Raw genomic sequence first — 27,830 nt, 5'->3', positions numbered from 1 at the left:
TTCTCCTCTGTCCTCGATGCTGCCAGCACGGTTGTCATGTTCTCTGACACTGAACAGATGGAATATAAGGAAGACTATAATGCATAAAGGTTTTTCTGATTCCTGTCTCTGCCCCCCTCCCGGACAAATGCTTTATATGTTTAGATGCAGCATGTCACTCCCTGGATACCGTTCCTCTATTTCCTAGGAATTACAACCATTTATAGGGTAAGAAAAGAAAGCAGAGAGAATAGAGAAAAAGAGGATTGGGAAGCAGTAGCACTATGGCTCTACCCAAAAGCTGTGCTGGGAAAGCAGGTGACACTCTCCATGAACAAAACAGAAAGAACTTCAGATAAAAATAAAGAGAGAGTACAATATGTAAAGAAGACTAATGATAGGAATCTAACCTAAGAATTGAGGATGTTTCTGATGAAGAAACAAGAACAATTGAAAGATAAGCAATAATTGATAACATAAGCCTAAAAAAGCTTTTTTAAACTGAAAAAATAACTACAATTACAAATGTTGGAAGAACTCTAATTTTAAAAAAATAATTGAAAAAGGCTTACTCTCTTAAACATGTCCTTGCAACAAATTCTGAATTTTATAATTTATTTATATAAAGAAAAAATTATTTATGTATCCAGACAAAAGTATAATCAAACTTTAAATGCGACAGTTTCTATATATAGCATGGAGTCAAAAAAGCTGACTCCAAAAGGGATTCAACATGCAAAAGATTTTTTGGGGGAAATGACTGTGAGGGTGAAAGGGCAGGGAAGCCAATAAAGCTTTACACCATGATGAAATTCAGACTGTTATAGAGACAGAAGGAAGAGAGAAGACTCTGGCCCAGTGTTAAGAAGGTCCCTGGCAAGCCAATGGGAAGTTTTTCAGCCCGCATTGCCTGTCAGTTAAGTCCTACAAGTCCCTCAAATCCATTGCAGGATCTTCATTAACATTCCTGCCACACTCACATTCATTGTCTCCCAGCACCAGATGGGAAACCCTCAGTGTGGACAAGGTGGGAAACGTTTTCTCAGTGTGAACATGGTGGCGACTCAGAGCAGCACCAAGGGTCAGTCAACTCCTTTCCCGGCAGCAGGAGGTCAGAATGACAAATTTTCACTATTGCATGAGGTCAGCCAAAACCTTGAACCTGGGGAAGCTAAGTATCAACACACTGTAAAAGTTTATAAGCACTTGGAAGCAAGACTCAGTAATGGACAACAAAAGCTACCCCAACCAAGCTTTGGAAGAGAACACCAGCATTTAGAATTTCAAAAGAGAATATTCAAAACGAAATTCTCCTCTTCCTGAAAAATATTATTCTCTCTTTAGTTGTCCCTATCCTGCTTTAATATCAGAAAAGGTATTTGCAACATATATAATCAACAAAGACTCATAGGTGCAATTTATACTAGTCAAAAAGAAAGACATAAAGCTAGTAGAAAGATATGTAAAACACTTGAATACTCAATTCACAAACGAAGAAATCCCAAAAATCTTATGATCACATAAAAAAGTGATTGACTTCATTGTAAATCAAGGAAACAGAAATGAAAATCAGAATGAAATACCACCACACATGTACCAAAATAGCTAAACTTTAAAACATTGGCAATAACAAGTACTGGCAAGAGAACAGTGGGAAATTTACGTGCCTCCCGTGGGAATATAAATTGATACAGCCAATAGCGTCGCATCATCTACTTAAGGAGAAGGTATATACATATCCTATAATTGAATATATATCCTATGTATATATTCATCAGAAATGTATACCAGAAGACATGTACAACAGTGTTTATAGCAGCAATTTTCATAAGAGTCACCCTTTAAAAATGACTCAGATATTTAAGAACAGTAGAACAGATAAATGCATTGTGAAATATGAATTCAGCAGAATATATACATTGGTAAGAATAAATCCAAAGTTAAATGCAACATGTTGTGCATGAATCTTACAGCTGTAACATTGAGCTAAGGAAGCCAGAAATTATAGAATATACATTAAGTTGCTTTCTCTCATAAAGTTCAAAAGTAGAAAACTTAATTTATAAGGATTATGGATGGACATGTAAGCAAGTGAATGTCATCAAACTAAAGGATAGAAATTTTATGGGAGAGGGTTTATAATTGGCAAGGGGATCATACAGGGTTTCTTGGAGAGCTGGTAATGGTTTTTTATATATTTTAATTTCTTCTAGTCTTTTATTCCAACATAATATTCACTTTTCAAAAGAATTCATATTTTTCCCTTAGTAGTTTAATTATTAAATTTCCAAAGCCACAAATACAACAGATATTCTTGGGACAAAACATAGCATGACATAACTTTTAAGATAATGTGTCTACATATTTCCAGGTTTTAATAAGTAATAGTTTTGACCGCTATGAATATCCAAATATTACTATAATTCTTGTGTTTATTTTTGGTTGTGGGAAGGTATGTATCACAATCTTTATAATTTTAATTATTTGTAAATATATAATTCAATGACATTAAATACATTCACAATGTTTTTCATTACAATCTATACCTAAAACTGTATCATTATTTCCAACAAAAACTTTGTATCTATAAAACAATAGCTCTTCCCCGGGAACCTCTATTCTCCCTTGATTAATTTGCTGCTTCTAGGTATCTCACATACACTCATACCATCATACAACATTGTTTTTTCTGTATCTGGCCTATTTCACTAGGTCTATTTTCAAAGTTCATTGAAACTGTAACACATTTCAAAATTTTATTCCTATTTATGGCTGTATATTGTGTGCACATACCACATTTTGTTTATACACTTTCATCTGTTAATGGACATTAGATTGTTTCCACATTTTAACTGTTGTGAATAATTTGCTATGAATATTGGTATGTAAACATTTTTGATTTCCTGTTTTCAAATCTCTTGGTAATATATTTATGAATGAAATTGTTGGGGCCATATGGGCAATTCTGTATTTAACACTTTGAGAAACCACCAAACTTTTCCACAGTGGCTATATCATTTTACATTCTCACCAGCAATGCATGAGGATTTTGATTTCTCCACATCCTTACCATCATAGTTATTTTCTATTTAAAAAAAATATAACCATCCTAGTAAGTGTGAAATGGCATATGTGTGGTTTTCTTTCGCATTTCATTGATGACTAATAATGTTGAACATCTTTTCATGTACTTATTGGCCATTTATATATCTTTGGAAAAATATCTACTCAAGTCCTTTGGTCAATTTTGAATTAAGTTGTTTACCTATTTGTTGTAGGGTTGTAGAAATTCCTCATATATTCTGCATATTAATACCTTATCAGATATATGATATGCAAATATTTTCTCCCATTTTGCAGACTGCTTTTTTTATTTTCTTGGTATTTCTTACATAAATATTCTAAATTTTGATAAGGTCTAATTTATTTTTTCATTGTTGCCTGTACTTTTGGTGTGCTATCAACAATATTGTCACAGAATACAATGTCATAAATATTTTCTTCTAAGAATCCTATAGTTTTAGATTTCATATCTAGGCCTTTGATTCACATTGAATCATATTGTGATGACCTTTGATTCACATTTTGAATGTAGTATAAGGTCCCAATTTTATTATTTTGCACATGAATATCCAGTTTTCCCAGCATCATTTGTTGAAAAGACAATACTTTTTATTGAGTGGTTTTGGCACTCTAGTCAAAAATTAATTGACTACCAAAAAAAAAAAGAAAAAAAAAGAAAAAAAATTAATTGACCATATGGAAGGGTTAATTTCTGAGCTCTCTATTCTATTGGTCATGAAGCAGGCCAGAGACGCCCACCCAGATGACCCCTGCCATAACTAAGCTTCTCCAGAGACCCTAAAAAATTCTGTTTAGCATAATTGTTCTTAGACTATCAACAAGAATTTCTACAACAGAGTGTTCAGGTGCACAGAGTGTAACAAGGGACTCCAGGACTCCATCCTGGGTCTGGAGCCTACACAGAGGCAGTTGCATCTCAAAGGCTATAGTCAGGTCCCATCAAGCTAGCTGGTGGGAAAAGGGGAGGGGAACTCTCCTTTTTCCAGATACTGATTTTCACAGAGTTTCCTGGGCTTGAATTGGGTGCCCAGAACAGTGAAAAGGCTGCTTTTACATGAACTTCTCCAGATTGTGAGCCTCTGAGCCCCTCCAATTACACACTAGGTATAAAGTTATGAGACTTTCTGAACTTGATTCAGAGGGGTGATTTGATAGAGGCAAAAGGCCTCCTTTTGAGCCTGGCTGTAGCCAATAAACCTGCTTCCTACTATTCCTTGGTGTCCAGACTCATCTGCCCTACTTCTGTCCAACATATGTCTTTATGATAGTACCTCACTATCTTAATTACTATTGCATTGTATAAATCAAGTGTTCCTTGACCAAAAGTACTTTATATTTTAAGTTTTTTGGATTTTGAAATACATATATCCATATTATGAGCTATCTTGGGTACAGGATCCAAGTCTAAATACAAAATTCACTTAATGTTTCTTACAACTTATACATATGAAGAGGATTTTATTAAATGTTTTTAAACAATGTTTTGGACTTTGGAGCATTTCAGATTTCAGATTTTCTTATAAGGAAGGATCAAGACCTACAGTATTTCAAAGTTGGGAAGTATGAAACTATCATCTTTTTTATTTATTTTTCAAAATTGTTTTGGCTTTTTGGGGCTGCTTGCAATTCCATATGAATTTGAGGACTGGCTTTTCCACGTCAAAAGGCTTGGAATTTCTAGAGATTACATTGAATCTATAGAATGGTTTGGGGTGGTATCAATGTCGTAATGTTGTCTGCCTATTCTTGAACATGGGATTTCTTTCTATTTATTAAGACCTTCTTTAATTTCTTTCAGCTATATTTTGTAGTGTAAAACATCAAAGCCTTTCACTGTCTTGATTAGATTTATCATATAGTATTTAACTCTTTCAAGTGCTATTGTAAATGGAATTACTTTCTTAATTTCTTTGTCAGATTGTTCATTGCAGCTGTATAGAAACATAACTGATTTTCTTGAGTCAATCTTGTATCCAGCAAGTTTGCTCAATGTGTGAGCTCTAGTAGCTTTCTTATGCACTCTTTGGGATTTTTCTATATATAGGATCATGCCATCTGCAAATAAAGATAGCTTTACCTCTTCCTTTCCAATTTGGATGATTTTTGCTTCTTTTATCTAACATTCCAATATAATACTGAATAGTAGCCATGCAAGTAGGCATCCTTGCTTTATTCCATCTTTCACCATTGATGATAATGTTAGCTGTGGGTTTTTCAGCAGTATCCTTATGATCTTGATGAATATCCCCTCTACTACTAGTTTTCTGCAAGTTTTTAATCATATAAAGGTTGGCATCTGTTAAGAATCCTCTCTGCATTGGCTCAAATGATCTCATTTTTTTTTACTTTTTTCTTTAATGTTATGTGTTACATTGATTGCTTTTCATATGTTGAATCATCTCTGCCTTCTTGAGATCAGTCTCACTGGGATTATGATAAACAATCCTTTTAATATGCTATTGTATTTGATTTACTAATATTTTATGGAGGATTTTTACATCCATATTCATGAGTTATACTGGCCTATAATTTTCTTTTCTTGTGATATCTCTATCTGGCATTATGGAGGATTTTTACATCCATATTCATGAGTTATACTGACAAATAATTTTCTTTTCTTGTGATATCTCTATCTGGCATTGTTATCATAGTAAACCTGGCCTCATAAAATGAATTACCAAATGTTCTCTCTTTAATTTTTTTGGAATAGTTTTTAAAAGATTTTTAAAAAAATTTTTTAAGCAAGAGCAACTTTTTAAAAAATACTTTTTAGTTATACATGGTCACAATACCTTTATTTTGTTTATTTATTTTTATGTGGTGCTGAGGATCAATACCAGTGCCTCACATATAAGAGGCAAGCACTCCATCACTGAGCCACAACCCCAGGCCTGTTGTTTTTAATTCTTTGAAGGCTTGGTAGAATTCACAGCTGAAGCAAACTGATCCAGGGCTTTTTTTTTTAATAAAGGTTTTTGTTTACTTATTTAATCTCTTTACTTATTATAGGTCTAGTGAGATTTCCTTTTTCTATTTCTTCTTAAGTCAGTTTACATAATATGTGTATTGCAAGGAATATGTCCATTTTAACTAATTTGTTGGCATATAATAATTCATTGTGTTCAGATTGTTATAGTCATTTTTTTCCTGCTGTGGTCAAAAGACATAACTAGAACAATTAGAGAAAGAAAAGTTTATTCGAGGGCTTATGGTTTCATAGGGCTCAGTTCATAGATGGCCAGCTCCATTCCTTAGAGTTTGAGGTGAAGCAGAACATCATGATAGAAGGGTGTGGCAGAGGAAAAAGGCTCAGAGCACCACATTGGGAAGCAGAGAAAGAGAGAATCCACTCACCAAGGATAAAATATATACTCTAAAGGCATGCCCCTAAAGACTGACCTCTTCCAGCCATACCCTACATGCCTATAGTCACCACTCATTTAATACCTATCAGGGAATTAATTCACTGATGAGGTTAAGGATTTCATAATCCAATTGTTTCACCTCTAAACCTTCTTGCATTGTGTCGCACATGAGCATTCGGGGGCTACCTTACATTATGTGCATACTCTGTAGATATATCTAAACCATAACACGAATAGAATAATTTTATCTCTGTAAGGTCAGTAGTAATGTCCCTGCTTTGATCTATGACTTTATTTATTTGTACCTTCTCTCTTTATTTTCTTTGTCAGTCTAGCTAAAGAGTTGTCAAACTTGTTTATTGTTTCCAAGAACTGACTTTTGGTTTCTTTGCTTTTCTCTATTGTTTTTCTATTCTCTTTTTTGTTTATCTCCACTCAACTTTATTATTTCCCTCTTTCTTTTAGCTTTGAGTTTAGTTTATTCTTCTTTTCCTAATATCTGAAGATGTAAATTTGTTATCGACTTGAGATTTTTCTTCCTTTTCGATGTAGGCATTTACAGCTATAAATTTCCCCAAGCCCTGCTTTTCATTGTCTTGGCAGGTATGTTGTGTTTTGGCAGTCATTTTGTGTTTTTTGTTTTCATTCAACTCTAAGAATTTTCTAATTTCCTTTCTGCTGAAGAGTGTGTTGTTTAATTTTTAGATATTTATGATTATTTTAGTTTTCCTTCATTATTAGTTTCTAACTATATCCCATTGTTATTGGAGAAGATTCTTCATATGATGTTTATTTTTTTTTTTTAAATCTATTGAATCTTCTTCTTTGGGTCTAATATGTGATTTACCTATGGAGATATCTCATATGTATGTGAAAACATGCATATTCTGCTATGTTTGGGTGTGTTGTGCACATGTCCAGTAGATCTCATAGGCTTGTTGTGTTGTTGAACTCTTCTTTTTCCTTACTTCTCATATGTCATTGACCTAGCCATTATCAAAAGTAGGGTATTGAAGCCTTTAAATATTATTCTAGAACTGTCTATTTCTCCCTTCAATTTTGTGCATTTTGCTAATATATTGTGAGAATATAATATATAGGTGTATATTCATAATTATTATGTCTTATTGCTAGATTGAACCTTTTATTAATATATGATATTCTTGTCTCATATAACATTTTTGGATTAATTGTCAATTTTGTTTGATATTAGTTAACCCATTCAAGATCTTTTTTGGTTACTATTTGTGTGGAATATATTTTCCCCGTCTTTTACTTTACCTCTGTGTTTGAATCTAAAATAAGTCTCTTGTAGATAGGATTAGAACATTTTTTTAAAAAAAGCTATTCATCCAATATTTTTCTTTCAAATGGAAAATTAAATACATTTACATTTAAAGTAATTAATTATAAGTAGGGACTTATTTCAGCCAGTTTGTTATTTGTTTTCTATATATGTTATGAGTATTTTGTTCTTCCTCAAAAGAACATTATTACCTTGTTTTGTTTTTAACTGATTTTTTTATTTTGGTTTTCTTCTCATTTCTTCATGTGCATATTCTGTAGATATATTCTTTGTGGTTTTCATTGTGCTTACATTTAAAATTTTAAAAGTCATAATAATCTAATTTAAATTTATGCCAATTTAACTTCAAAGCAACGGCCCTTCCCTTTCATTATTAATATCATAGATTACATCTTTATACTTTGGGTATTAAATAACATAATAATTGTTTTTATTAATTTGTCTTTTAAATCACAGAAACTCAAAGTTGAACTTATAAACCACGTTTTTTTCAAGAGGAGAGACATTTAGTACAAATTATATGAATACTAGCTTTTATAATTATGCCCACTTATCTTTCCTGGAGAGCTTTTTATCTTCATCTAACTTTGAATTACTATCTAGTGTCCTTTTGTTTTAACCTGAAAGATTCTCTTTAACATTTTTTTTCTCTCTTTTTTTTTATTATCTACACATGACATTACAATGATCTTGGCAATTCATACATTTGTATCATTGGAGTATAATTTCTCATTTTTCTAATTGTACAGATTGCAGAATCACACTGGTCATAGAGTCACCTATATACATACATCAATCATAATCTTTAACATTTCTTGTAGGGTAGTTCTAAATAAAGGGTTGTTAAATTTAAAGGACAGTTTTGGTAGATTTTTTTTTTTTTTTTTGGTATCCGGGATTGAACTCATGGGCACTTTACCACGAGCCACATCCCCAGCACTATTTTGTATTTTTGTTTTGTTTTGTTTAGATACAGGGTCTCACTGAGTTGCTTAGTGCCTCGCCATTGCTGAGGCTGGCTTTGAATTTGTGATCCTCCTGTCTCAGCCTCCTAAGCCACTAAGGCATGCACCACCATGCCTGCAAGTTTTGGGGGATTTTTATTTTAGCACTTTGAATATATCAACTCACTGCCTTTTAGACCCCAAGGTTTCTGATAAGAAATAAGCTGATAGTTTTATTGGGTGGGGTCAATTGTATGTGATGGATCACTATTTTCTTGCTACTTTGAAGATTCTTTGTCTTTGTCTCCAGAGTTTGAGTTTATTTCTCTTAGAGTTTGTTGAGCTTCTTAGATTTGTAGATTTATATCTTGCACCAAATATGGGGAATTTGGGGCTATTGTTTAGTTGAATAAGCTTTCTGTTCTCTTTTCACTTTCTTATCCTGGAAATTTCTACAATGCATATTTCATTCTCCTTGATGATATCTCACCAAGTTTCTTTAACTGTTTATTTTTCCACATTCTTTTTTTTTCTTTCTGTTCCATATACTGAAAATCTCAATCAAACTATCTTCAAATTCATGGATGATTTTTTTTGTAATAAAAACTGTTATTGAGGATACAACCAGAGAACTGAAAATTTCTGCTCCATTTGTGTACAATGAATCAAAAAGCATTCTGCTGTCATGTATAACTGATTAGAATAAATAAATGAATAAGAAAAAACTGTTATTGAGCTGGTTAGCGATATTTTTCAATTCTAGAATTTCTATTGGTTCTTTTTTTTTTTTTTTTTTTTTTTTTGGTGGAGGTCCTGGCAATTGAACACAGAGGGCCTTGTACATGCTAGGCAAGCCCTCTACCAACTGAGCTATATCCCCAGCTTCTCTATTGGTTCTTTGAAAATGCAATTTCTATTTGCTTGTTGATATTTTTAATTAGATGTTATTCTCATTTTTTCTTTCAGTTTTTTAGATATAGCATTTTAATTGGTTTTTTAAATTGTTAATTTAAACTTTGCCTCCTTTTGGTCTAATGCCTGAATTTCTCAGGGACATTTTCTATTGACTGCTTTCTTTTCTTAGGGGTGGATATACTTTCTTGTTTCTTTGCATATGACCTAATTTTGTTATTGGAAACATCACTGAAAATGTACAACTCTGAAAATCAGATTTTCTTCCCTTTCCAGGGTTTATTGCTATCATCTTTTTCTTTCCCCTCTGAAGTAATTCAGTAAATTCTGATCCTTGCTCAGTTAGCTTAGTGGTCAACTAATGACTAGACAGAGATTTCCTCAAATGCTTAGAACTTATAAGCCTACCAGTTTTTAAGAAAGGTGTGTGTGTGTGTGTGTGTGTGTGTGTGTGTGTGTGTGTGTTGAGGAATCCTCCCAAAGCTCAGCCAGGCAGTTGACAACTCTGCCTTAGCATCACATTTAGCTTAAGTATTGCCTCAAGACTGGCTAAAAGTGAGAGCTTAGATCCTTCTCAGGTCTTCTTTGAGCATATTTTATAGTTTTTTGTGTGTGTCTTTTTAGATTTTTAGAAATGAATTGGAGCTTTTCAAAGCTCCTTATGGATATTTTTCCTGAGCTTTTCCTTTTAAGTCTTTTGATGAGCTTATTATTTGCCTCAATTGTTTGCCCACCTCCAGCAGCAATATTAAAAAATTGCCTCTGGTTGTTTTCAACCAAAGACCCTGGGGAAATACTGTTCACTGGGTGAATTCTAATCAGGTCAAATAAAGTCAGTCTAGCAAGTGTATCTTCCATTTGTTATGACAATTCTCTGAGAATGAGGCTTTAAAGGGGCTGCAGCATCTTTCTGTTCTTTCCAGGGGCTGCCAGCTGCTGTTTTTCACCATGCTTGTAAGTTATTAAATTTCAGTTTCTAAGGACCTGGAAAGATAGAGAGAATAACTCACTTCTTTTTTACTGAAATTTGACAGTTTTCTTGAATAAACATTTCTAGAATTGTTGCAAGCCTTCAGTTAAGTTCCAGAGTTCTGCAATAATGAATTTTGACACTTTTCCAATGTTCACGTGAATTCTAGTGCGGGGGGGGGGGGGAATTTTCAGTTGTCCTTACTATGTTTTCATTCTGGAATATGGCTTTTGACTCTTGGCCAATTTATGATATAGTGATTAAATTTCTCTGAATTTCTGAATTTCTCCCTGGAGACTCCTAGGGCTGGTTTCTTTACTAATGTTTTGTAACTGAACTTACATGTTTTACAAATGAGGCTTGATTATTTAAAGGGCCTAAGAGTTTCTTCTTTGAGATCCCTGTAGACAAGATTTCTCTTACAGAATTTGGTGGTTCATGCTGGTAATATGGAATGGTTCATTTGTGCAAATAAGGGCCCTAGGGAGTTTGCACAATGGATATTTTCCTGACCACTGGTGTTTGCCTGTACTCTTCTTTTTCTTGCTGCACTATATCCTTGCCTTTAAATAAAAGCCTGCCTGACTCTACTCTGATAAAACCTTTCAAATAACCCAACTTGGGTTATTTGCATATATCCATTCAATATAATGCTATGCAGCTGTAGAAAACTATGGGAAATATATCTGTGAAATGATATGCAAAAATGGCCAATATATTTTTTAATAAAAATATAGGTACAGAACTATAATATAGTATACTAGGAGATAAATACATGGGTTTGTAATTGTATTTATTTGCTTTACATGAAAAAATACTGAAATAATACACACACTAAAAATTACTAATAAGTAGTGGAAGCAAGATACTTCAACTTGATTTTCATAAGTTTTTATTTTCAAACTTATGAATATAATACCAATTAAAATGGAATTTTAATGTAAGATTAGAAAAAGAAAAATTAAGTCAAGGGACCCAAGAGGTATAATAATGTATTCAAGTGGCTCATAATAAGTTCTAAGAAATAAAGATGGAAAAATAATAGACATGCCAAAATATAAACATGAACAACAAAAGTAAATAGCACAAAATGAATAGATGAAGTTTTACCTGGATATCATATAAAAGGCTTTGATAATTGCTTCTTCTCAGAATTTCCAAAAAGCAGTGCACATGGCATTTTGTGCAGGCTGCTTCATTTTCTTGGGGGCTGTTCTGTGTACTTTGCAAAGTTTAGTGGTATTCCTGAACCCTTCTCACTAGATACCAGTAGCACTTCCTTCCACCAGTTGTGACAACCAAAACTGTCTCTAGAAATTGCCAAATGGGGAGGAAGCATCAAAGTCACATTCAGTTGAGAATCACTGTTTTGACTAATCTCAGTAATAATTAGATTTTCTGAGAGGCTCATTAAAAACATTTAAAATTTTTCTAGTGAATATTTTCATTGAGATGTCAAATACTTTCCCAGTTTCTTAAATTGTTATCATAATCCTGATTTAGTCGGTATGCTACTGTATAAATTCTTTTCAGTAACTTCAATGATTTATCAGAAACATTTTCTTTTTTAATGATATTTAAAATGTTGAATCATTGGGTCTGATTTTGAAACTTCTTGTGTAGGATCCTATCTCTATTTTTTTGATGTTAGAGAAATAGAATCAAAACTTGCATTCACATACACATTTTTCAGTACAGTTTCTTGTAATTGAGGGGTGAAACATGTCTAATGTGTTTGAAGTAATCCTGTTACTGACTTTTTTCCTTTACTTGTCTGGAATTCTTGAAATCTTTCAAGAAATTGTCCAGAGGTTGGTAAGGCCAGCAATTAGTTAAATAATTCCTCATCTGTCTCAATTCCCATCTGATGACCTAAGACCCTGCCACTGCAGCAAATCACAATTCTGACAGCTCAACTTCTGGTAGGTATGTAGAAATACAGGAGGCTTCTCCCTCAGCTCTACCCAGCATCTTCTGAGAGTGATGCATATGGTCATAAGTACTTTAAAATGGTTGTTCCATTTTTGAAGAAAGTAACCCAAGAATCTAGAACCAGGAGACTGGCTCACAGATTACAGCACATCCCTCCACCCGAGTTTAGAGTCAAATCTCCTTCCACCTTCCTGTCTTCTTCCAGCGGGTTTATTGTTAATGTGATTAATTGCAGTTACGGGAGGGAGCGAGGAAGCACACATTTCCCCCAAGAATCACAGTGGTCTACCCTGTTTCCAAATTCAAGTGAAAGGGATTTCATTATTGGAAGAGAGATACAGGCAAAGCACGAAAGTGAGGCCAGTTGCATAACTGCGACAGAATAATCATTTTCATTCTGGGGGGGAAAAAAAGGACCGTAAAGACAGGATGCTCCGAAATGAATCTTCAGCTTACAATGGGATCTTAACCACAGTCCCTTCCCTCTTCCCCGACGCCTTCAGATACTTGGAATCAATTCTCCCGCGTGCGTGCGTGCAAGACCTAGCGCACCGCCAGGAACTCGCCCAGTATCACCGGCTAAATAGCAAACAGATGCCTGGCAAGCCAGAGACCTCACTGACGAGGGCACAGCTTGGGAAGCCTGTTCCAGCCCAGTGGTTTCCGGGTGGAAAGGCTGTCCGGCCGGCTTGTTTTATCCTCTTTGCTTCAAATGGGCGGGTTTTGAAAGCAGGAATGGAGTCCCCCTCGCCCCCAGCAAAGCTGCGAAGAGTTAGATCCAGCTCCGGGCAGGGAAAATCCCGCCGCAGAAAATTGGGAAAGAATGGAGGCTTCCTTGCGCCCTCTTCCCGAGGTAAAGCAGCCCTCCCTTCCTCTTCTCCCTTGAACTGCAGACTACGTGCTCATATAGTTTTTTTGTCGACCCCTCCTGCAGCCCAGCTTCCTAAATTCCGGAAAGACTCCAGGACCCCAAACCTTGTTTCCAAGTTCTCATTCTCTGTTCCAGCCTCATGCATCCTGTCTTAATTCAGGAGGTGAATTTGGGGGCCATAGTTTGGGCTTCAGATATTATGAAAGCGCAGTTGCCTCTCTCAGGGTCATTTCAAAGCGTTTCCCCCAAATATTTGGGCACACGAAGCCCAAGCTGATGGCCCAAAAATTTTATTGCCGGGAGCTCGTCGTGGTCAAGCTTGGTATCTGACCCTTCGGCGACAACAAACAGGGCACACCCCAGCAATTCTGAACGCCTCGAAAAGGTCCAGATTAGAGTTTGGTTCTACAGCTCCCGCCTGCACTTATCCTGAATGCTTCTTCTGCGGGGTCATTCACTTTGGACCCCCAGGGGCGCGCATCTTGGTGCGCGGGATCCGCCTCTTCCCAGCGATCTGGTGGGGCGGGTTGGGTAGGCTGGGACCTGGATCTGATTAACTGGGAGGGGGAAGCCCTGGTCCCAATCACTTTCTTCTGTCGCAGTTCTCCTAGGCTTCTCGAGGAGGAGGGTAGTACAAGAGAGAAAGGGCGGAGAGTGTGGGGGGTCCCACCAACCAATACCCTCGTTGGGGATTGTGTCTCTTCTGCTATCTCGAGTATCCTATCTCGCCAGCGCCACACTCGCGTTATGGAACCCCCCTCCAGCTCTGGCTTCTATGTGAGCCGCGCGGTGGCCCTGCTGCTGGCTGGGCTGGCTGCCGCACTCCTGCTGGCGCTGGCAGTGTTAGCTTCTCTGTATGGCCACTGCGCGCGTGTCCCGCCGTCGGATCAGCGTAGCCTAGAGGTCCCAAACGCCGTGTCCTTCTCTCCCCTCGGGCAGGAGGGGCCATCGTCAACGCAGGAACCCCGCACTACTAGTGAGCCGCAGGTGACAGCCACCTCGAAAGACTGGCGACCTCCGGGCCCCTGGGACCAGCTGCGCCTGCCACCCTGGCTGGTGCCGCTTCACTATGATCTGGAACTGTGGCCCCGGCTGCAGCCGGATAAGTTCTCCGTGCAGTTGTTGCGATTCAGTGGTCGAGTGAACATCACGGTGCGCTGCGCGGTGTCCACTAAGAGACTGCTGCTGCACAGCCTCTTCTTGGACTACGATCGCGCTGAAGTGAGGGGTCCCCTGTCCCCAGGCACTAGGAACGACACCGTGGGCCGCGTGCCTGTGCATGACGTGTGGTTTGCTATGGACACTCAATATGTTGTGCTGGAACTCGGTGAAGCTCTACAGCCTGGTAGCCGCTATGAACTGCACCTCAGCTTCTCTGGCCCAATATTCCAGGAAGTCAGGGAGGGGCTCTTCCTCAACACGTACACCGACCAGGGCGAGCGCAGGTAAGGGCTGCTTAGCCCAAATCCCCTGTGTCCCTCCTCTGCGTCCTGGAGCAGGCTGCAGATCCAGCTGCCCATAGTGTCCAGGTGTTCACTTCCTGCCCTTCTTATAGGCATTTGCCTCTTGGACTTTTTCTTCCAGAGCCAGAGAACGAACGCCTCCTTTCTCTCATTTCCTCCTGAAACTGCTAGAAGTTAAAGTTTCCAGACCTAAGTTCCTCCTCTGATTAGTTTTCTTCCCTATCCTGCCCATCCAATTTGAGGTCTCTGCCACCCCAAAGGCTCATCGTTTTCTTCAGAAAGCCCCTTTCTCTCCAGCCCAGAATTTCTTCACCCTCCTACTCCCGAAAAAATCCCTTGCTACTCAAAGATTGGTGCTCTGACCAACAGCCGCTGTAATACCTGGAAGTTTGTTGGAAATGCAGATTCTTAGGCTCTACTCCTAACCAAGGGGCTCAGAATCTTGGGATTTTAACGAAAAATTTAACGAAATTCTTGGGTGTTTGCGGGCGTTAAAGTTGGAGTAGCGTCGGGTTAAAGCGCCCTTCTTTTTCTGAGATTCTTCCCTACCCAGAGCGCTCTAGGTGCTCACTTCCCTGCTTTGCCTCTTTTTTGGGTCACTTTTAAAGAGCTGCTCTTGCAACAAATATACCCACATCAGGAGTGTTTGTTCCCATGTCCTTTGGTTTTCTGCTAAGGCTTGCTCTCCACAACTTTGGGATTCATCCCCTTCCACTACTGTCTGGGGCACTCATCCCCTGGCAAGTAGCATCTTCCCCTACCCTTTCTATATTTTGTCAAGCTCTGCAGAACGTCAGAGACGGGTACTTCTGAGAATCCTCTTCTGGGAAAAACTAAATAAATAAAAGCTATGACAAGACACGTCCTCTCTGAGTTTCAAGCCCACACAAAGAACTTGTGTTCCTTTTCCACTCCTTTGAGATAATGTCTCCCAAACGGGGTATTTCCAGCCCTGTTTAAAAAAAAAAAAAATGCATCCCTTTCTTACTCTGCCATCAGAGTGGCATATATGGAACAAAGGAAACAGTTTCTCTATTTTTTTTAAACCTGCCATCTTATCCTTCATTCATTCAGTGGAGGAGCATTTGTGGTTTATAGGACTGCATGTACTTTACCCATTGTTATTAGAGAAAATGTTCTCAGAGGTTCTGGGAAGGGGGGGACAGTGAACCTATTAAATCACCTTCTAAACAATCTCTTGCACTTTCTTTTCCAAAGTTTCAAAGGTTTTAAATAAGTTTAATGATCTGCCTTAGTGGATATGTAATCTGTAAGTTTTGTTTTTAAGGACAGTATGCTTGTTTTTTTATTTTCAAAAATGCATTAATACTTGAAAAATAGTCTCAAAATTTTCTCATTAGGATGATGTCTTACCCAACTCATACACATGTAGACCTTTTGGAATAACTGTATTTCAGGGTGCAAGATCTTTCAGAGAAAAAAAATGGAAATTCTGCATAGATATCTGACAATGTTTTGTTTTACCACCCAGTAAATCTTAATTTGTTCATCCGTATCCCCTCCCTCCCTCCCTTTCTTCCTTCTTCTCTCCCTCCCTATGTCCCTCCCTCCCTTCCTTCCTTCCTTCCTTCTTTCCTTCCCTCTGTCTTAGTGGGAGTATGACTCAGACAAAGTAGCAAACATGGTAAAGGAATACATTTCTCTCTTGTGCCAATCAACTCTAACAGTAAGTAGAAACCGTGCTTTCAGAACATTAAAATTGAGGTATAGGGGCTGGGGTTGTGGCTTAGTGGTAGAGTGTTCTTCTAACACATCTAACATGTGCAAGGCCCTGGGTTTGATCCTCAACATCACATTTAAATAAATAAATAAGATGTATCGTGTCCAACTACAACTAAAAAATAAAATAAATATAAAAAATTAAGGTAGAGTTTAAACTTGTGGTGTTTTGGAAGAGATATAGCCAAGAAGTTTTCCCTTTGGTCTTTGCATTTGAAATCACCAGGAAAAGACAGCTGTAGTTAAACATGAAGCCAAGGTCATGAAGAACATCTGGTATGACAAATTTGGGGATCCCAAGAGATCTGTATTTGAAACTGAGCTGTGTGAATTAAGCCAGTTCTTAGCCTCTGTGAGTCAGTTTTCTCATTCATTCATTTCATGGAATAGATATAATAACTGTCAACTTTTAGAATATTGTAAGAATTAAGTGAGAAAGGAGGTGCACAGCTTGGGCAGTGGTACCAGCTATTATAGGTCAGGTCATCATTGTTGGCAGCAAACAGCCCCCTCATTATCTAAACATTAAAACTGTCAAGATCCTAGATTTGAGTCTGAAAGGTCCCAGACAGGAACAAACCAGGGGCCAGGGAACTGAGGAGTTATTATCACATTCATATAGAGTTTTTTTAAAATTAGTTGTTCAAGACAATACAATGATCTTGACATATCATACATTTGAATCCAATAGGGTATGAATTCTCATTTTTCCACGTGTACAGATTGCAGGATCACATTGGTTATACAGCCACGTTTATGCATACAGCAATCCTAGTGTCAGTTATATTCTGTTGCCCTCCCTATCCCCCCTCCCCTCCCCTTCCATCACCTCTCTCTATTCATTCTACTGTGACACTTATCTCTCTCTCTCTTTTTTCTTCCCTCCCCCCTCACACCATCGTATATGTATTTTGTGAAACCATGAGGGTCTCCTTCCATCTTCCGTGTATTTCCCCTTCTCCCTCCCATCCCCTCTCACCTCTTTTCCTTGTTTCATGGTAATCTTCTTCTCATGCTCTTCTTCCCTACTCTGTTTTGAGTCACCTCCCTTATATCAGAGAAGACATTTGGCATTTGTTTATTAGGGATTGGCTAACTTAACTTAGCATAATCTGCTCTAGTGCCATCCATTTCCCTGCAAATGCCATGATTTTGTTATTTTTTAGTGATGAGTAATATTCCATTGTGTATAAATGCCACATTTTTTAATCCATTCATCTGTTGAAGGGCACCTAGGTTGGTTCCACAGTCTAGTTATTGAGAATTGTGCTGCTATGAACATTGATGTAGCTATGTCCATGTAATATGCTCTTTTTAGGTCTTTTGGGTATAGTCTGAGAAGGGGAATAGCTGGGTCAAATGGTTCCATTCCCAGCTTTCCAAGGAATCTCCATACTGCCCTCCAAATTGGCTGCACCAATTTGCAGTCCCACCAGCAATGTACAAGTGCACCTTTTTTCCCACATCCTCGCCAACACTTATTATTGTTTGACTTCATAATGGCTGCCATTCTTACTGGAGTGAGATGGTATCTTAGAGAGGTTTTAATTTGCATTTCTCTGATTGCTAGAGATGGTGAGCATTTTTTTGTGTACTTGTTGATTGATATCACTTTTAGCAATTATAAAGGAGTAGAGATAACACCATGCATTATATGATTATAATGGAATGAAACTGGAAATCAACGTTAAAAGAAGGAGGGAAAAATCCTACTTTCCTTGGAGAATGAACAATATGTTACTGAATGATCAATGGGTTACAGAAGACATCAAGGAGGAAATTAAAAAATTCATAGAAATAAATGAAAACACAGACACAACATATGGGAATCTATGGGACACAATGAAAGCAATTCTAAGAGGAAAATTCATTGCTTGGAGTTCATTCCTCAAAAAAAAAAAAAAAGGAAAAATCAACAAATAAATGATCTCACATTTCATCTCAAAGCTCTTGAAAAAGAAGAGCAAAACAACAGCAAATGTAGTAGAAGGCAAGAAATAATTAAAATCAGAGCTGAAATCAATGAAATTGAAATAAAAGAAACAATTGAAAAAATTGACAAAACTAAAAGTGGTTCTTTGAAAAAATAAATAAGATCAACAGATCCTTAGCCATGCTAACACAGAGAAGAGAGGGAACTCAAATTACTAGCATACAGGATGAAAAAAGCAATATCACAACAGATACTACAGAAATACAGATGATAATTAGAAATTATTTTGAAACCTTATACACCAATAAAATAGAAGATAGTGAAGGCATTGATAAATTTCTTAAGTTGTATGATCTGCCCAGATTGAGTCAAGAGGATATACTCAGCTTAAACAGACCAATATCAATTGAAATAGAAGAAGCCATCAAAAGACTACCAACCAAGAAAAGCCCAGGACTGGATGGGTACATAGCAGAGTTTTACAAAACCTTTACAGAAGAACTAATACCAATACTTTTCAAGCTATTTCACAAAATATAAAAAGTGGGAGTACTTCCAAATTCATTCTATGAGGCCAACATCACCCTGATTCCTAAACCAGGTAAAGACACTTCAAAGAAAGAAAACTACAGACCAATATCTCTAATGAACATAGATGCAAAAATCCTCAATAAAATTCTGGCAAATCGGATACAAAAACATATTAAAAAGATCATGCACCATGATCAAGTAGGATTCATCCTTGGGATGCAAGGCTGGTTCAATATAAGGAAATCAATAAATGTAATCCACCACATCAATAGACTTAAAGATAAAAACCATATGATCATCTCGATAGACACAGAAAAAGCATTCGACAAAATACAGCATCCCTTTATGTTCAAAACATTAGAAAAACTAGGGATAACAGGAACTTACCTCAACATTGTAAAAGCTATTTATGCTAAGCCTCAGGCTAGCATCATTCTAAATGGAGAAAAATTGAAGGCATTCCCTCTAAAATCTGGAACAAAACAGGGATGCCCTCTCTCACCACTCCTATTCAACATAGTTCTCGAAACACTGGCCAGAGCAATTAGACAGACAAGAGAAATTAAAGGCATAAAAATAGGAAAAGAAGAACTGAAATTAGCACTATTTGTGGATGACATGATCCTATACCTAACGGACCCAAAAGGTTCTACCAAAAAACTTCTAGAACTAGTAAATGAATTCAGCAAAGTGGTGGGATATAAAATCAACACACATAAGTCTAAGGCATTCCTGTATATCAGTGACAAACCCTCTGAAAGGGAAATCAGGACAACCACCCCATTCACAATATCCTCAAAAAAAAAAAAAAAACTTGGGAATCAACCTAACAAAAGAGGTGAAAGACTTTTACAACGAAAACTACAGAACCCCAAAGAGAGAAATTGAAGAAGACCTTAGAAGATGAAAAGATATACCTTGTTCATAGGTAGGCAGAATTAATATCATTAAAATGGCCATATTACCAAAAGTTCTCTATAGGTTTAATGCAATGCCAATCAAAATCCCAATGGCATTCCTCACAGAAATATAAAAAGCAATCATGAAATTCATCTGGAGAAATAAAAGACCTAGAATAGCTAAAGCAATTCTAAGCAGGAAGAGTGAAACAGATGGTATAGCGATACCAGATTTTAAACTATACTACAGAGTAATTGTAACAAAAACAGCATGGTACTGGTACCAAAACAGGTGGGTAGACCAATGGTATGGAATAGAGGACACAGAGACCAATCCACAAAATTACAACTACCTTATATTAGACAAAGGTGCTAAGAGCATGTAATGGAGAAATGATAGCATCTTCAACAAATGGTGCTGGGAGAACTGGAAATCCATATGCAACAAAATGAAATTGTATCCCTTTCTCTCACCATGCACAAAAGTTAACTCAGAATGGATCAAGGAACTAGGAATCAAACCAGAGACTCTGTATCTAATAGAAGAAAAAGTTGGCCCTAATCTCCATCTCGTGGGGTCAGGCTCCAAATTCCTTAATAGGACACCTATAGCACAAGAGTTAAAATCAAGAATCAACAAATGGGACATATTCAAACTAAAAAGTTTTTTTCTCAGCAAGAGAAATAATAAGTGAGGTAAATAGGGAGCCTACATCCTGGGAACAAATTTTTACCCCTCACACTTCAGATAGAGCACTAATCTCAGAGTATACAAAGAACTCAAAAAGTTAAACAAAAAAACAAATAACCCAATCAATAAATGGGCCAAAGATCTAAACAGACACTTCACAGAGGAGGATATACAATCATATAGAGTTTTAATTTTGCAAGAATTTTGGACATTGGTGTAAAACACCATTACCAAACTATGCTCTTTAAAATGATAAAGTGGTAACTTTTATGCTATGTGTATTTCCCCAGAATTACAATTTTAAAAGAGAAAAACATTGTAGATCAGTGAGTTTAGAATGGAATTCATAAAACTTATGTATTTGAACAATTGCCTCAGGAATTTTGATGCTCACAATCAGTGCCTCACATTTTTATTTTAATTTGAGGTAATTATATTTACCAAAAGTTGCAAAAATATTACAGAGTGGTCTTATGTTCTCTTTATTCAGTTTCCTCAAATGACTATATCTTACACAATTATAGTATAATATCAAGAGTAGGAATTATAGTACATATCAAAAACAGTATATATAGTTTTATGTCATTTATCACATGGGTAGATTTTTGTAACTACTACCACAATCAAGATATAGCACTGCTTCATTACCTTGGAGCTGGTCTTCATACTCACTCCCACCCATCCCCCACCATCCTAAAACCCTGCAACCTTTAAAATCTATTCTCTATCTCTGAAATTTTGTCATTTTTATAATGCTATATAAGTGGAACCCGACAGCAAGAGAACTCTAGAGATTGGCTTTTTCTCACTGAGTATAGAGCATTCAGAATCCATCCAAGTTATATCAATAATTTGAACTTTTTTAATGGATTAGTGCTATTCCATGATATGTGTATATACCAGTTTCAGTCATTCACCTATGGAGGGATATTGTTGTTGTTACTAGTTTTTGACTATTACAAAATAGCTTCCATGTTCAGGTTTTTATTTGAACATTAGTCTTTTGTTTTTTAAAATTTGTTCTAATTAGTTATACATGACAGTAAAATGCACTTTTATACATTGTACACACATGGAACACAGCTTCTCCTTCCTCTGGTTGAGGAGTCACACCAGTAGTGTGATCATACATGTACATAGGTTAATAATATCCATCTCATCCCATCATCTTTCCCATCCCCACACGCTCCCCTTCTCTTACTCTCCTCTGCACAATCCAAATTTCCTTCATTCTTCCCTACCCACTCCTCCATTATGGATTAGCATCCACTTATCAAAGAAAACATTCAGCCTTTGGTTTTTTTGAGGTTTGGCTAACTTCACTTAGCATGATATTCTCCAGCTCCATCCATTTACCTGAAAATGCCATGATTTCATTCTTTTTTTTTTAATATTTATTTTTCAATTGTAGTTGGACACAATGCCTTTATTTTATTTGTTTATGTGGTGCTGAGGATCAAACCCAGGGCCTTGCACATGCTAGGTGAGCGCTCTACCACTGAGCCACAACCCAATCCCAATTTCATTCTTTTTTTTTTAATTTACTTTTTAGTTGTAGTTGGACACAATATGTTTATTTATTTATTTTTATGTGGTCCTGAGGATTAAACCCAGGATCTCGCATGTGCTAGGCAAGCACAAACCCAGCCCAATTTCATTCTTTTTAAAGACTAAGTAATATATCATTGTATATGTACCACATTTTCTTCATCCATTCATCTGTTGAAGGGTACCTGGGTTGGTTCCATAGTTCAGCTATGGTGAATTATAGCTGCTATAAACATTGATGTGGCTGCATCATGCATCACTATGGTATGCTGATTTTAAGTCCTTTGTGTATAAACCAAGGATAACTGGGTCAGATAGTGGTTCCATTCCAAGTTTTCTGCACCAGTTTGCAGTCCCACCAGCAATGTATGAGTGTACCTTTTCCCCCACATTCTCACCAACACTTATTATTGCTTGTATTCTTGATAATTGCTATTTGACTGGAGTGAAATGAAATATTAGAGTAGTCTTAATTTGCACTTCTCTAATCACTAGAGATGATGACCATTTTTAATATGAACATAAGTTTTTATTTCTCTGAGTAAATGTTTATAAGTGTAATTGTTGGTTGTGTGGTTGTGGCATATTTAGCCTTTAAGAAATTGCCAAACTATTTCCCAAAGTGGCTATGCCATTTTATATCCCCACCAGCAATGTCCAAGTGATAGTTTCTCTGCATGCTGGGCACTTTTTGTCACTATTTTTATTTTAGTTTTGCTGATAGGCATATAGTGATATCTCATTGTGGTTTTAATTTGCATTTTGGTAATGGTTTGTGAGGCTACATATCTTTTCATATGCTTATTTACTGTCTGTATATTATGTTCAATAAAATGTCTCTTCTTGTCTTTTGCCCATTTTCTAATTGAATTGTTTCTTCGTTTACTGTTGAATTCTGGGAGTTCTTTATATATTCTAAATCTGAATCCTTTGTTAGATAGATATGGTTTGCAGATATTTATCTCAGTCTGTAGATTGTCTTTTAATCCTCTTAATAAGTCAAAGAACAAAAATGTGTAATTTTTGATGAATTGAGTCTATTTTTATAGATCATGTTTTTGGTATAATATCTTAAGAATTCTTTACAAGCCTTTATTTCTGCAGTTTTTTCAATATTACCTTTGATAGTTTTAAAAAATTTTTGGTTTCCATTTAAATATATGGTTCATTTTGAGTTCATTTTTATATCAGAGGGGATGTTTAGGTTAAAGTTTTTCCCCCCCTATGGATATCCAATTGTTTCAGCACCATTTCTTGAAAAGACTATTCTTCCCACCCCCTATTTAATTGCTTTTGTAACTTTATAAAAAATGAGTTGCCTCTATTGTGTGAGGCTTTTGCTGGATCCTCTATTCTGCTCCATTGGTCCATGTGTCTGTTCAGCTAATGCTATCTAGTCTTAAATCTTATGGCTCCATAAGGCTTAAATTTGCCTTCTTTTTCAGAATTACTTTTTAATTATTTTAGTTCTTTTGAATTTTCATAATATTTGATGATATTCTTGTCTGTGTTTACTAAAAAAATGTTGTTTGGGATTTTGAAATACTTTATGTTAAACCTCTATATCAATCTAGGGAAAACTGACATTTTAATATGCTGAGTTTTCCAGTTCATCAACATAGAATGTCCATTTATTTAGATCTTCAATTTATTATCATTTTAAATACTTAAGTCCTATATACATTTTGTTAGACTTAGATTCAAGTATTTAACTTTATTTGAATGATTGAATATTTGGTGTTCTCACTCCTTTTGATGAGAGCAGTTGTTGTAAGTAAGGGAGGATAGAGAGGACTTCCAACATAGGGAGAAAGGCTTAGAGGAGAGAGAAAAGGACAAATAGGAAGAACAGGTGTCTTTAATTTTCACCATCCTATTTCTGACCGGAAATAACCCTCAGACAAATTTTCCTATGAGAGTAGTTACTTAGGTAATGTTCCTAGGAAAAACCACCTGGAAAATGGGGAAACACGCTTGGAAGGGAAGAAGGCCAATTCAGGGTGTGAGATCAAAGAAAGTCCTATGGAGTAAACTTCTGGAGAGTATGAACCATCTCTCAAACCTGTCCCTATTAAAAGCAAGGAAGCAGTAGTATTTGTTCCCTCCTCATTGGTTGTAGATTGGCCCTGAGACTTAGTTAATTCCCAGATACTCTGTTCTTTAGAAATGTATGCAAAGAAGTTTTGAAAGGAGTTTGTTCTTCCTTTTATGATTGATATGACTGTGAAGGCAATGTTCTAATGTTCTAATTCATAGAATAGAAGTAGCTTAGGCCAATAGGCCTAGATAGTACAGGTGGTCCCTATGATCTTTTTGAGGCCAGAGGGTATCTAAATTTACTCATATGGCTGAGGATATTGACTGGAGAGTTACAGAGGGGCCACTATACTACAGATCAAAATAACTGTTACAATGAATGCTGTAGAAATGGTTGCCCAAAATATAGTTCCAAAGAGAGTTAGAGCCAGGTTCAAATGATTGGTCGTGCAAGTAAGAGCCCACACGAGGGACATATCACCACTGGGATCCACTGCATCTTGACTATTACGAAGAAATGGTTCACAAGTCACACTAGTACAGAAAATGTGGTCCATCTGTCTGTTGAATTCAAGAAGTCCTCTCTTTTCAAGAGGCCTCCTCTTTCTATCCCCTTTTCCAATATGGCATTTGAGTATATAAGGAAATATTATCAGTTTTCATGTCCTAAGGAAAGAGTCAAGAAAGAGAGTTTAGACTATCCTTTTGAATAAGATTGATTTAAACTGATAAAGAAAATAATTGGTATGCTTGCATTTTTTTTTTCTGTACTATCAGTGAAAACATGGGTCCCAGAGAATGAAGAGATTAGTTATAAGACAGTTTGTTTTGCACGTCTGAGTTCTTGTAATTTTGATGATACTCTATAATCTTCTCCAAGAAAAATAAATATCTGATCCAGAAAAATGACCAGAGTAATAACATTTTGATTCATCCAAAGCTTCTAAGCAATTATTGTCAAGGACTCCATAAAACATTGCATTATGAAACTATTCTTTGTACCCACTGCTTCTGACCTTTGGAACACATTGCAGAGAATGTTCCTATATTGAAAGCCAGTTAGCTTATTGAAGATTGCTTACTCATCTGATAATAGTTGAATTGGGAAAGTAAAAAAAAAAAAAAAACATTCTTTTCTGGTAAGTACTATATGAGTCACTCAAATATTTCAGAACTATAGAATGGTTATAGGTTGACTTCCACCATATTAAAGAAATACGGAAGCCTTTTCTGAAATTATCACCCTGAGGGTAAAACTAGATATACCACTACTGAGAATATTTGGGGACTATGTTCTGTTTCTACCCCTTGAAGATGAGCTTGTTCCTCCTGGAGACCCTTTTTAATAGTACTTATCCCAGTGATTAACTGAAACACTTGAAATTCCTTCAATAGGATGATATTGTATCATTGCTAGTTATGCAAAAAATTTTACATCCATATATTCATTTAATATGTGCAAAATTGACGTAAGGAAAGTTTGAACATAAGAGGCACAGTATCTAACACTATGAAAAATAATTTATAGCCAGGTGTGGGGGCACACACGCCTGTAAGCCTATTGGCTTGAGAGGCTCTGAGACAGTAGGATTTCAAGTTCAAAGCTAGCCTCAGCAATAGTGAGGAGGTGCTAAGCAACTCAGTGAGACTCTGTCTCTAAATAAAATACAAAATAGGGCTGGGGATGTGACTCAGTGGGTGAGCGCTCCTGAGTTCAATTCCAGTACCAAATAATAATAATAATAATAATAATAACAACAACAACAATAATAATTTATGAACAATAACAAGGGTCACCTCCCTTTGTTGTTGGCATGAGAAGTCATGTTCAATCTTGAGAGGGTTTGGAATGAGATCTTTAAAGTTAACATGCAGGAAATGCCTTCCTTTTGTTTAAGAAATCTGAAGTTCAGATTTTCACTTAGAAATTTCAGTCCTTTCTGAACTTCCCACAGCATATTTTGAGAGAAGAATAAGAACTAAACAGGCTGTATTCTATGCCCCTCATCTTCTCTCTTTCTTCCTATTCCAGTTGTTTAATAACTAATGTTTATATTATGTTTCTTTTCCTATCCTTTTACTTTTAACCTATATGTGTCTGGATATTAAAAATGAATTTCTTATTGAAAACATAGAGTTGACTCTTGCTTTTTACACAGTCTAACAATCTGTCTTTTAATTAGTGTTAGACTGTTTATGTTTGATTTAATTATTGATTTGGCTGGGCTTAAATCTACACCTTGCTCTTAGTTTTCTATTATCCCATCTGCTTTTGCACTCACACCTGTGCTCGGTCTCTTCCTCTCTTTCTTGCTTCTTTTGGATTGAATATTTTTAAAATTCCTTTGAATTTTAACTCTTGGCTAATATGTTCTATTTGGGGAGCGGGGGATATGTGCATGGGAGGATTCCTCTAGTGTTTATAATATGCATCCCCAACTTACTATAGACTAGAGTTAAATGTTATCTACCACTTCATAAATAATCTATGAATCTTAGAACCATTTCCTTCCAGGTTCTATTATCCTTTGTGCTATAGTTGCTAAACATTTTACACTACATAGATTATATATCGACATATATATGTATATATACAATCCCTAAACTACCTTTTCCTTCTTTTCCTCCTCCCTCCCTTTCTTCCTTTTCTTTATTCTTTTTTTGAGACAGGGTCTCCTTAAGGTTGCTGAGATCAGCCTTGAACCTGTGATCATCCTACCTCAGCTTCGTGAACACTGGGACACCTTAGCTGAGGTGTTTGCCCTGCAATGGCACTATTGATGACGTTTGAATAAAAATTTAACAAATGAAAAATTCTCTTTGTTTACTTTCATCTCTAGTGCTCTTCATTTCTTTGTGTACATCTAAGTTTCCATATTGTTTTGCTCTCACATGAAGAACTTTAATATTTCTTCATATTCAGGTCTAATAGTGATAAATTCTTTCAGCTTTTGTTAATCTAGGAAGTAATTTTTCCTTCATTTTTGAAAGAACTTTCTGCTCGATATAGAATTATAGGTTGGCAGATTTGTTTTTACTGTTGTTTTTAATTTCAGCAATTCAAAGATGTTATTTCATCATCTGGCTTGTATAATTTCTGCAGAGATGTCTGTGACTTTAATTTTTATTCTTTTATATATGATTTGCCTTTTTCTGTATCTGTTTTTAAGCCTTTTCTTTATCACTTGTTTCAAAAAATTGATTTGCCTCAATGTGGTTATCACTGGTTTATCCTGTTCAGGGTTCATTCAGTGTCTTATATTTGTGAATGTAGAGTGCTTATAAAACTTTCAGACATTATTTTAACATTTTCTTCTGTCTTCTATTTTTTAACCTATTATCCTGGGATTCCAATTACCCATTCGTCTGCTTCATCATTCCCTAGCATATCACTGAGGTCTTTTTCACTTTTTAAAATACTTTTCCTCTGTGTATTTGATTTTGGGTAGTTTCAATTGCTGTGCATTCAATTTTTTTTCAATCTGCATTTAGTCCCATTAAGTGAAATTATCATGCAAGACATTGCATTTTTTGTCATTAAATTTCTACATTTTTATGTAATTCATTTTGTTCCTTAATACATTAGTATTTTGCTTTATATCCTTGGGCATATTGGATTTATTTG

At 36.1% G+C, this 27,830-nt stretch overlaps 1 protein-coding gene across 1 annotated transcript in view; it reads left to right on the top strand.

Annotated features, from left to right (window-relative positions):
- The first annotated feature begins 13,361 nt into the window (after window positions 1-13,361).
- The window catches only part of Lvrn (laeverin), an 83,811-nt gene continuing 69,342 nt past the window's right edge, over window positions 13,362-27,830 (top strand). Inside the window, exon 1 of the mRNA XM_005339495.5 lies at window positions 13,362-14,808. Within this exon, the coding sequence (XP_005339552.1) occupies window positions 14,111-14,808 (698 nt within the window). The 5' untranslated portion in view covers window positions 13,362-14,110. The remainder of the gene's footprint in view (window positions 14,809-27,830) is intronic.

Source organism: Ictidomys tridecemlineatus, chromosome 1 (assembly GCF_052094955.1).
Source record: "Ictidomys tridecemlineatus isolate mIctTri1 chromosome 1, mIctTri1.hap1, whole genome shotgun sequence".
NCBI classification, from domain to species: Eukaryota; Metazoa; Chordata; class Mammalia; order Rodentia; family Sciuridae; genus Ictidomys; species Ictidomys tridecemlineatus.
The sequence above is the reverse complement of the archived record's forward strand: the minus strand, read 5'-3'. Positions and strand labels throughout refer to the sequence as shown.